This window comes from Balaenoptera physalus, assembly GCF_965194825.1.
Source record: "Balaenoptera physalus genome assembly, chromosome: 1".
In the NCBI taxonomy this organism is placed as follows: domain Eukaryota; kingdom Metazoa; phylum Chordata; class Mammalia; order Artiodactyla; family Balaenopteridae; genus Balaenoptera; species Balaenoptera physalus.
Window position 1 is genome coordinate 171,746,054 of NC_138882.1, and position 11,439 is coordinate 171,757,492.

General features: G+C 41.8%; 1 protein-coding gene and 1 long non-coding RNA gene across 22 annotated transcripts in view; one reads left to right on the forward strand and one right to left on the reverse strand.

The window, feature by feature from the left end:
• LOC309637465 overlaps positions 1 to 11,439 on the reverse strand; it is a 606,851-nt gene that overhangs the window by 50,481 nt on the left and 544,931 nt on the right. The gene's annotated exons all lie outside the window — the stretch shown is intronic.
• PUM1 (pumilio RNA binding family member 1) overlaps positions 39 to 11,439 on the forward strand; it is a 128,253-nt gene continuing 116,852 nt past the window's right edge. For 11 of the 21 annotated variants that reach the window (XM_082410971.1, XM_082410952.1, XM_082410953.1 and 8 more), the window contains exons 1-2: positions 39 to 168; positions 4,578 to 4,951. In XM_082410971.1, the coding sequence (XP_082267097.1) occupies positions 4,589 to 4,951 (363 nt within the window). In that variant the 5' untranslated portion in view covers positions 39 to 168; positions 4,578 to 4,588. Of the gene's footprint in view, positions 169 to 4,577; positions 4,952 to 11,439 lie in introns of those variants that run through there. The other 10 variants (XM_082410951.1, XM_082410965.1, XM_082410966.1 and 7 more) reach the window with 2 other exon arrangements.

Sequence of the window (11,439 nt, forward strand, 5' to 3'; positions counted from 1 at the left end):
GCCGCTGCCACAGCCAGGGCCGGGGCCCGAGCCTATCCCATGATGCACAGCGCCAGCCCAGTCCCCAGTGGGCCGCCATGTTGTCGGAGTGAAAGGTAAGGGGGAGCGAGAGCGCCGGAGAGAGAAGATCGGGGGGCTGAAATCCATCTTCATCCTACCGCTCCGCCCGTAAGTATCCGCACCCCGCCAGCCCCAAACGCTGCTCCGGACCCCCAGCGAGCAGATTATCCCTTTGTATTGGTGTTTCAGAGCGGCTGGGGGGGTGAGAAGGGCTTTGGAAAAGCCGCCGGGGCCCTGGCTGAGGCTTCTTGCTCTTCCTCGTACATGTTTTGGAGTCAGCAGCAAGGCCCCTATTGTTATCAAAGGAGGGAGGGGGTGGGGAGCGGGGTCGAAGCGAGGAAAATGCCGGGGGTTTAGGCCCGGGCCCAGGGCATAGACGTGTCTCTGCATTTCTGCTCGGCCCCGTTGGAGCCCCTGAAGATTGATGTTGCCATTCGGGTTGCTTTTTTGATGGGTTTGCGAAGCCCCGAGTCTTCTGTGTGGCCATGAAGTGTAATTCTGTGCCACTGTGGATTTCTTCGACTTCTTGAGCTTCCGTGGCAGCGCCGAAGCAGGAGGAACAATAAATCGCTTTAGAAGCAGCCGTGGCCCTCGTCTGCAGGCGAGATCCACGATGGGGGAACTTTGCGAGCCTTAAATGTGGAGAAGTAGGCGATCAGGAAGTTTCAGATCGCTTTTTAGGCTCCTGGGTACTTGTGGCCTTTTGTTTCTGTGAGAGCTTGTTTTTGGTGGGTTCTTCCTCTTTGAGCCTCCCTGTGTTGGTGCGTGTCTGTCTTAACTCTAAGAAGGGTTCATGTCTTCGTAGTAGGTAAACAGATACACAATACTAGATAGTTTTAGTCCTCATGGACGTCCTTGGTAAACCTAGATCGTTTGTTAATACTTGTCGGTACCACTCCCACGTCAAGTGAGGAATACGCTCCCGTACTCCCCACCCCCCCGCCACTATATTCCCCCCTCCCCCACATTATCAGGAAAGGTTTTATCCTCCCCGTAACTTGAAAGGTTGTTACTCTTCATTGTCCAATTAAGAGAACACTGTTCTTAGTTGTATCAATTCGTTCACTTCCTACTCTGCCTGAGATTAAGAATGGGATTTTATGAGGCTTTTTGGGGATTCTCTTTTAAAGTCAGTTATTGCTGAAACCGTAGGCTTGTGGTTTTAGCTTGTTGTTTGTTTTATGAAAAAAAAATCAAAACTCACCAAGACAGAGGTGGGTGGCTCCCGATGCAGTTTTAGTAAGCAAAATAAACATTTTGACCCGTTGCTAGTTTTAACTTTATAAAACACTCTTGGGTGCTGTTGATTCTTTATCTGGATTTTTGGGAAATACTGGATTTTGAACTGAGCATTTTGCCTTCGCCACAGTTGGATTCATTTTGTTCAAGGCCACGGCTTTTTGAAGTTGTGTTTGAAGTTTAGTTTGGGTTTGAGATGAACTGCTTTAAAATAAATTTATGACCACAGAATTTTTTTTTTTTTCCAGTGTGGTAAAAATAAACACCTTTTAAACCAGAGAGCATTTTAGTAAATAAAAGGTGAGCAGTGGAGATAGATTAGATCATGTTCCTTTGTTTGAAATAAAGCCTATTAGTGATACTAAAACAAAACAAAAACAACTTTGGTGTAAACAGTTTGAAAACTGTGGAAAACTAGAATCAGCACTTATTTTTAGTTGCTTAAAAATACTTATTTTTATAATGTACCATTTGTAAAAAGAAAAGTCACATTTCAAGTGCTAACACATAACTTTTTAGTGGGTTTAAGAGTTCTTTAAAAGGCATCAGCAATTTAAATGTTTTCTATTATTTAAGTGACTGATTTCTTAATTTTTATGTTGTAGTTGCCAAGATATTACAAAACTACCCAAGACACTTGTTAATTGCTTAGGTATTTGCTCACTTTCAAAATGTCCCTTCTGCCAGATTTTCTCTTGTTTGAGAAACTGCCTTGCCTCATTAGGTAAAGCAGGAAGTCTCAGGGGATACAGATAGCTTTACAAAAGCCAATTGTTTTGTTTGAACATTTTTATAGGAACCCTCCCCCCCATGCCTTGATAGAATGAAGTTGTGGTCGGGTGTGTTTCAGTGGTGAATACCTTTTTCATTCGGAAGTTCTTTGTTAATTAAGTATTAAGGCAAATCTTTTATTTCGGAAAAGGTTGCATTTGCTATTTTAGGAATCCTCTTAGGGACTGGAGCTCCATTGCTTTAACTGGTGGTAACTGAATTCCTGGGGCCTCAGCATGGTGACTTTGAATTTACCAAAAACTTTTATATCTATTATCTTGATTAAAAAAAAAAACAAACTTGTGAGTCACAGAGAAAGAATTTCTTTCATTTTCTAGATGAGGAAACAGGTTCAGGGAGGTTGTAGTTAAGTGGTAAAACTTGAGTTTTAGGACTCCTGGTTAGCTCTACAACAAAGACGGTTTGATACTCCCTTGTGGAAGAAAATGGGACTGGCTACTATTGGTAATAAGAGGGCAGTGAGTTCTTTTGAAAATCAAACAGGAAGGCATTAGACTGGTTAGGACTTTGCTAGTACCAATGGTAAACACAACTATGACTTTCCGGTTTTGGTATTTAAGCATGAACATGATTCTGTTCATGAAAGCAGAAACCGAAGTCTAGAAAGCTGGACTACTCCAGTAAAGTTCTGATGGATTGGAATTGTTAACTGAAACTAGGCATTTCCAAATTAGGCTTTGAACAAATTACAAATCTTCTTACTCCTGTTTTCAGAACATGAATTAGTTGTGAGAAGCGAATGCTTCTTTATCAGGATGTTTATTCCTTTTTTAAAAATTTTATTTATTTATTTTTTGGTCACGTTGGGTCTTTGTTGCTGCGTATGGACTTTCTCTAGTTGCGGCGAGCGGGGGCTACTCTTTGTTGCGGTGCACGGGCTTCTCATTGCAGTGGCTTCTCTTGTTGCGGAGCATGGGCTCTAGGCGTGCGGGCTTCAGTCGTTGTGGCACGGGGGCTCAGTAGTTGTGGCTTACAGGCTCTAGAGTGCAGGCTCAATAGTTGTGGTGCATGGGCTTAGTTGCTCTGTGGCATGTGGGATCTCCCCGGACCAGGGCTTGAACCCGTGTCTCCTGCATTGGCAGGCGGATTCTTAACCACTGCACCACCAGGGAAGTCCAGGATGTTTATTCTATGAAGAGAAATAGTTTAATAGATTTCTTATAAATCTTTTGAGGCTGTTTTTGAAATGTCACTGTAGGGCTGAAGAGAGATAAGGCATTTGTAGTGGTGGACTGTTAGGTTGATAGCCTTGAAATTAGACTTTAGTGGCTCTGGACAGGTATGTTCTAGTTGGTAACATTATTTTGAAGCATTTTTTTTTTCTTAAGCACCCGTAGGCTGTTCTATGTTTTCTACAAATGTAGTTTTTGATTTTAAGAAACGTATTAGTAATGTTTCATAGTAACATTTTGGAGATTCTTTGTTGATCCTTCCAGAGAAGAATAGCAGACTCTAGTGAGAGAAATAGTATCTGTTTTGGTTTACTGGGGTGTGGTAGCAAGGGGGTTGGTAGAAAGAACTAGGCTTGGGTGCATACAGATTTGGGTTTGAATCCCTCTTTCACAGCTCACTAGCTGAATGACCTCCGGCACATCACATAACTTTTCTTCCCTACCTTAGTGTTTTTATCTGTAAAATAGGAATGATTAGAAAAAAATGTTTGCAATATATTTGCCATACAATTATTATTGTATTGAAGCATTTCTTTTTTTACAGTGAGACTTTCTATGTAAGGTGAGTGTTTGAATTTGGTTTGGTCTCATCTCTGACTCTGTAGGAGTCAGAGTACTAATAGAATGAAGATGTGATTACAATTACAATTGTAAGTTATTGGTAAAATGCAAAGTTTATTTTCTCCATGTACAGCAGCTGAGAAGGAGTTTCAGGCTAGGAACATTCTGTTGCTGTTCTTAGTCAGAGGGCTTTATTTAAGCTTTTTTTTAGAGCATCCTATGGATATGTCGGACATTTTAAAGGATCCTTTTTTTTTTAAATTTATTTTATTTATTTATTTATGGCTACGTTGGGTCTTCGTTGCTGCATGCGGGCTTTCTCTAGTTGCGGCGAGTTGGGGCTACTCTTCGTTGCAGTGCGCGGGCTTCTCATTGAGGTGGCTTCTCTTGTTGCCACACATGGGCTCTAGGCGCGTGGGCTTCAGTAGTTGTGGCTTTCGGGCTCTAGAGCTCAGTAGTTGTGGCGCACGGGCTTAGTTGTTCCGCGGCATGTGGGATCTTCCCTGCCCAGGGCTTGAACTCGTGTCCCCTGCATTGGCAGGTGGATTCTTAACCACTGCGCCACCAGGGAAGCCCAAAGTTTCGGTTTAGAAAATTATGTATATGTTGCAAAACATTTAGCTGCTTGGTAGAAACTGGTTTTAGATGATATATTGCAAAAGCCAGGGGGCTCACGTTTTTATCTTGGTGCATATATCAAGTTATGTTTTAAAAAAGGCAAATTTTAAACATTTGTAACCTGTTTGTCCTTAGGTGTTGGTGGAATGAGCGTTGCATGTGTCTTGAAGAGAAAAGCAGTGCTTTGGCAGGACTCTTTCAGCCCCCACCTGAAACATCACCCTCAAGAACCAGCTAATCCCAACATGCCTGTTGTTTTGACATCTGGAACAGGGTCGCAAGCGCAGCCACAACCAGCTGCAAATCAGGCTCTTGCAGCTGGGACACACTCCAGCCCTGTCCCAGGATCCATAGGAGTTGCAGGCCGTTCCCAGGACGACGCTATGGTGGACTACTTCTTTCAGAGGCAGCATGGTGAGCAGCTTGGGGGAGGAGGAAGTGGTGGAGGCGGCTATAATAATAGCAAACATCGATGGCCTACTGGGGATAACATTCATGCAGAACATCAGGTAAAAAAAGTTCACTATTTCAGCTTTGAAACTCTGTATAATCACTGTCCACTTAGGATATCTGCTTTCAGTGAATGTCTTTAAAAGCCTTAATTGCTAAAGATTTCATTTGGTCTAAACTAAACAGTCACTTGTTTTAAAGCAGGGGTCCCCAACCCCTGGTCCGCGGACTGGTACCGGGCTGTGGTCTGTTAGGAGCTGGGCTGCCCAGCAGGAGGTGAGCTTCATCTGCCACTCCCTGCTGCCCGCCGCCCGCATTACCACCTGAACCATACCCCACCCCCCCGCCCCGCCCCTGTCCGTGGAAAAATTGTCTTTCATGAAACTGGTCCCTCGTACCAAAAGGGTTGGGGACCACTGTTTTAAAGGATGATTGTTGTAATGTTGTCACTGAGTCATTTTATCGTTCTGGCGCTAAAGAGCAAAGGACCAATTCATTTAAAAAAAGACTTAAGCTTGTTCTAATGTGCACGTTGCATTTCTGAGTATACTTTTTTGCTCTTAACATATAATCTTTTAAGGTCTGTTTGAGCTGTTTATAGCCCGAATACGTATTTTAGAGCTTTTCCTGTTGGGTGTTGGTGACTTTTGTTTTTAAGATGTTATGGTTGAAAGTAGTAGGAAGTTGATAAAAAATCAGCTGCTCAAGTGAAATTTGAAATGGAACTGATATATCTAATGTTTTGTATAGAGAGGAGTGGTTGTGGCTTTTAAGTTTTAATCATCTTTGTTCTCTTGTTCTAAGCACTTGTTTCATTTGGTTAATTTTAACATGCTTGCTTTTACTAATCCAAGACTAAAGCTGGAATCACAGCATATTTTACTGAGAAGAGAGTTTAGCTGTGTTTGCTGACTTCCTGATGGTGATGAAAGGGTTAGAATGTTTTCATCCGGCTATTCTTTGGAATTGGGTATAGGTTGAATTTGCAAAGGTTTATTTTATGTTGCGGGTATCTGAGTACTGACCAGCAAAAAGAACTGACGTCTTTCATGAGGCCTCTAGTGCTTCTGTTCTTCAGAAACGAGTCAGTCACACGCACGCTTGCAAATCTGTGCTCTCAGTTGTGCTTCCCCTTGACCCTTCCAGGACAGGCAGCCAGTGTTCCACAGTTCTTTACCATAGTAGAAATGGGGAGGTGGAATTTGTCAACAGAAATTTATTGAGCATATTGATCATAGGTCTTTGGTTTATTGGAACAATCATCAGTGCTACTTCGTAAGCATCTACTATGTGTAGGTGAGCAGTACTAAGAAATATGAGGTATAGGGGGCTTCTTTGGCACTTAGGGCACTTTTTATCTTATGTGTCTATTACTTAAGGTACTATATTTGTTTCCTGTTTGCTTGGAGTCTTGGAGGTGGGGATCAAATTTTATTCATTTCAGTATCCCAGTTCCTAGAATTTGGCATATGATAGAGCGTCAGAAGAAAGTTATTGAATGCATAAGCCCCTAATCCTGTGGCCTTAGAATAAAGCTGGGGAAAAAGGACATTGTCATAAAGATAAGGGCCTTGGATACCAGGCTAAGGTTTAATTCAGTAGGCAGCAGGAGTTTTTATTGTGTAAGTATGGAGTGGCTTTTATCTAGTGGTGTTTTGGGAAGGTTGAGTTGGCAATAAGAAATTGGAGGGCTTCCCTGGTGGTGCAGTGGTTAAGAATCTGCCTGCCAATGCAGGGGACACAGGTTCGAGCCCTGGTCTGGGAAGATCCCACATGCCGCGGAGCAACTAAGTCCGTGCGCCACAACTACTGAGCCTGTGCTCTGGAGCCCACGAGCCACAATTACTGAGCCCGCGTGCTGCAACTGCTGAAATCCGCATGCCTAGAGCCGGTGCTCCGCAAAAAGAGAAGCCACCGTGATGAGAAGCCCGTGCTCCGCAACGAAGGGTAGCCCCCGCTCGCCGCAACTAGACAAAACCCGCACGCAGCAACGAAGACCTAACACAGCCAAAAATAAATAAATTAAAAAATAAATAAATTAAAAAAAAAAAAAAGAAAAAAAGAAATTGGAGTTGGTGAGGGCTGAGACTAATTCGATAACTACTGTAACAGCCCTGGTGTGAGCAGTGGAAAAGATGGGATGGGACCCAGAAATGCACAGAATTGGTGATTGAATTAGAAAATTTTGGTCCCTGGGAAAATAAAGTAATAGAGGAAAAGGAATATAGAAGGGAATCTGGTTTGTGGACAAGGTAATTAAATTTGGTAGAATAGCTGTTGAATTTGAGATGTAGGCAGCTGTGTGTGTAGAGTGAGACCAAGGTGGGAGGTGTTTGGTTTGGATGGTATCTGTCTAGGGGGCAAAGGTGGAAGGCCTGTAACTTTTGCGTTATTTGGCTAAACATTGTTTAAAAATCATGAACGTTGGTTTTTAAAATCTGTATTATGATTTATAATAGATCTGTAAAATTATAGATATTAATTTTATAATTTATAGATAAATTTGTAAATTTATAGATATTATAGATCTGTAAAATCTTGTGTTGGCTTTTCTAATGATAGGCTGATGGGTAAAAGCTGAAAGGAGAATCGAGGTGCTTGGCTTGTTCTTCGCTAGGTGGGCAAGTCAGACTCTGGGTCAGTCCTTAGCAGAGCTCTAAGATCTAAAATCTGGTTGTGCTGTGCTGTGAAGGCTTACTCTGGGCTCTAGTGCTGAGCCACATCATACGGAATCACATCTGACTTTTTGACCAGTTTTATCCAGGTCAGTTAGCAAACCACAGTTGATGTTAAATGGCAAAACCTGTTCATACCAAGGGGTCCTAAACCAGTGACCCAACTTGGAATTGGCACTCATCATACACAGTTCTGTTGGTCTGGATACGTGGTATAATGAATAGCCTTAGGGAACTGCATTAGGGTAGTTGCTATTTTGCAGTGTGGGCCACCCACAAATTACCTCTCCTACAGTCATCAGAGTGTACTGTAACTGGTTTTGGTGTTGAGCTGAACCTCCTGGACTGAACTATGCTAGGGCACAGACTGTTGTGTTTTTCATGCCCCTTTCCCAGGAGGTATATGAAGTTTCTGTGTTGATTGAATGAGGGAAGACCACGAAGTTCTTCAGATTTGCACTCAGGTAAAGCAGTGAATCTCAGCTCAAGCAGTGAATCTCAGCTCAGCTGTCCTGCTGAGAAACACATGGCAATAGGTAGTGGCCACTTGCTCAAGCAGCAGTAGAGAGTGTAGAGAGTGTAATATAATTGAAGAGTGGGAGGCATATCTCTCTGTGGAGAATCACTGTGCCGGGGGCGGGGGGCGGATCTCAGTTGCAGCACGAGGGATCTGCGTTGTGGCATGTTTAGTTGCAGCATGCGGGATCTTTAGTTGACATGCATGTGGGATCTAGTTCCCTGACCAGGGATAGAACCTGGGCCCCCTGCATTGGGAGCCCAGAGTCTTACCCACTGGGCCACCAGGGAAGTCCTCTGTATTTGTCTTTTCTACCTTAAGAATATAAACATATTAAGAATCACTTGTTTTAATACATAAAATTATTGTGTTTGGTACAGTTAGAAACTTTGAAGTCCTCATTTTTGGGCCAGATTGAGGTCTTTGGAGGGGAGTGAGGGAAAAAAGTACCATGAATTTTTCTTTTCTTTTTTGGCCTGTAAAATTTACTCATAGTAAACAAGACAATGGATGTGGATCAAGATATTATGTATAAAACACTAGAGGGAATTCCCTGGCGGTACAGTGGTTAGGACTTGGCGCATTCACTGCTAGGGCCCAGGTTCAGTCCCTGGTCGGGGAACTAAGATCCCACAAGCTGTGTGGCTCCGCCAAAAAAGAAAAAACACACACACAGGAAAACACGTCTCCCTAAGTAAATAATACTATTTAAAAATGCTGCTTACAAAACTTACATATTTATTTTAACAGTAATTTTTATAACTTCAGATCTTTTCTAAAGGTTTCATCATGTGAAAGCCAGGGTCAGGTCTTTGACTTGTGATTATTTTATTCTCTCATTGTGAAATCTGTTTTCTCTGTAAACTGTTGTGAGATAAAGTGTGTGATGAAATAGGGAAAAAATTTTAAGGTTGATCAGTTGAACTGTGGCCTCTGTACTAGATTTTAAGGGGCAGAGATAGGTTAAAAACTCTGCTTTGGGAGAAAGGAAATTTAGAGGACAACTCCAGAGTTTTCTTGCTTTTGTTAGTAGTCTTTTGGCGCTAGGTGTTATCAGTATCCACCATAGATTGACAGCTGGTGGGAGATATTCTAGATAGCCAGGCAGAATTCAGTGGATAGATTCTTTCTGACTCTATTATTTGTACCCCCCCCCCTTTTTTTTCCACTTGGTAACGTTGTCTTCTAGTCGTATCCTGACATGTCTATCTTTCTTAATCTCCGGTAGCTGTGAGTTAATCCTTACACTTTATAATTAATAAATACTATGTTAAACTGGGAGGGAACCCAAGTATTCCCATACTGAGACTCTCCTCATTCCCTGGAGATCTTTTTCTGTTGTCCCTGCTCTTTGACTCTGTTAGACCATGTGTCTCTTTTCTTTCTGGGTAGATTGCTTAGATTCCTCAGCATTTGGGCCAGTGGCATTTAGTTAACATGCGTTAAAGCTGAGTAATCAATGCTTTCATGTTTTTCAATGTTTTCTGTTTCACTTGTACTCTTGGAGCCTTTTTCATTATATTTGGAGTTCACAGAGACTTAAAACATTACATACTTGCTCAAAAGGATCATCAGCAGGTTTTCTTTGAGTATAACTTTAAGAACGATTTTCCGGTGTCAAGGATTAGATTCCAGTGTAAAAAAAAAGTATTCATTCTCTAATGCTGTGTGGTACTAGATGTATGTGCCTCCGAGATGGCACCTTGCAGCAGTTTATGATATATCTTGACTTTGTTTTGCTTCAAAAGGTTTTTGTTGTGGAATTAAGAAAAAAATTTATAAGATAGGTGGTAATGAGATGCAGTAATGGGAAAATAGGGGTATGTTAGGAAGATGAAAAGGGTAAATGTAGAATTTAGAAATACATACCAGAGTGGTGGGTTATAGAATCTGCTCTGGGTGTGGCCAAAGAAAAGAGGGAAATGGGATGAATCATGAGATTCTTAGTAAGAGAAAAACACAGTAGTTCTCAGGAAGAGGTGTGTTTCAGATTTCAGTTTGGATGTGGTTGAAAGTGCTTTGTAAATCATAAAGTGATATGATATTGTTTTTCATCACACCTCTCTGTACTTGCATACGAGACACACATCTTTTGTGCATGTGTCCATTTTCTCTCGGGCAACAGCATTTGCTTAATATTTTCTACAGGCTGAGCCTGAGTACGGAATTACGCTTCTGGGTATTGTGGAAAAACTTAAAAAAAAAATGTTCTAGCCCTTGCTTAGAATCTGTTCACTCTTGGGAAATGACTTAACACTCATAGAGGAACACAGGACTGACAGTTAACACAATGCCAAGAGTACTAAGTGCTGAGGATAGGGTAAGAGTTTTTGTTGTTGTTGAGGGATTTCTTCCCTAATTTTTACGTTCACTTTCTGTATCTTCTAGATGTAATAAGGAGCTGTAAATGGGAGTGTGGCTTTAGATCAGTAGAATGCTCTGGCATTTTGCTCCCTGCTACGAATATTGTGAGAAGTGGTGGTCAGTGATTGGCAATAGGTTGGGTGAATTTAATATTTGGAAACTTGATTGAAGAACTCGGGCTGAAGGGTGTACATGGCATTGGTGGTAAAACCTGCAGTTGAAGAGGAGTGTTCGTCATGTTTTTTTCATGTAATATTTTTTGAGTATTGTTTTTAAATTGTGTGTTAATAGTTTCAGAAGATTTAGCATACATGGATTTGTCTATTTATTGCCTTTAGTAAATGCTCTTTTATGGTTAAAATACCTTTCTTAGTGTTTTTATGAATCTCATTAGGAAAACTTTTAGGTTTGTGGAAATTGGGGGCCCTAAAGATTTTTTTTAAAAAATCATTTCCTGTTTAATTCTTTATTTTTATTTTATTTTATTCTTATTAATTAATTAATTTTTGGCTGCGTTTGGTCTTCGTTGCTGCGTGCAGGCTTTCTCTAGTTGTGGTGAACAGGGGCTACTCTTTGCTGCAGTGCGTGGGCTTTCCATTGCAGTGGCTTTTCTTGTTACAGAGCATGGGCTCTGGGCGCACGGGCTTCAGTAGTTGTGGCACGTGGGCTCAAGAGCGCAGGCTCAGTAGTTGTGGCGCATGGGCTTAGGTGCTCCATGGCATGTGGGATCTTCCAGGAACAGGGCTCGAACCCGTGTCCCCTGCATTGGCAGACAGATTCTTAACCACTGTGCCGCCAGGGAAGTCCCTAAAGATTTTTTATAGCTGCTTTATTGATATATAATTCATCCACTTAAAGTGTACAATTCATTGGTTTTTAGTATATTCGCAGAGTTGTGCAGCCATCACCATAATCAATTTTAGAACATTTTCATTATTCCTCACAACCTGTACCAGTAGCAGTCACTCTCCAGCCTTAGGTAACCACCAGT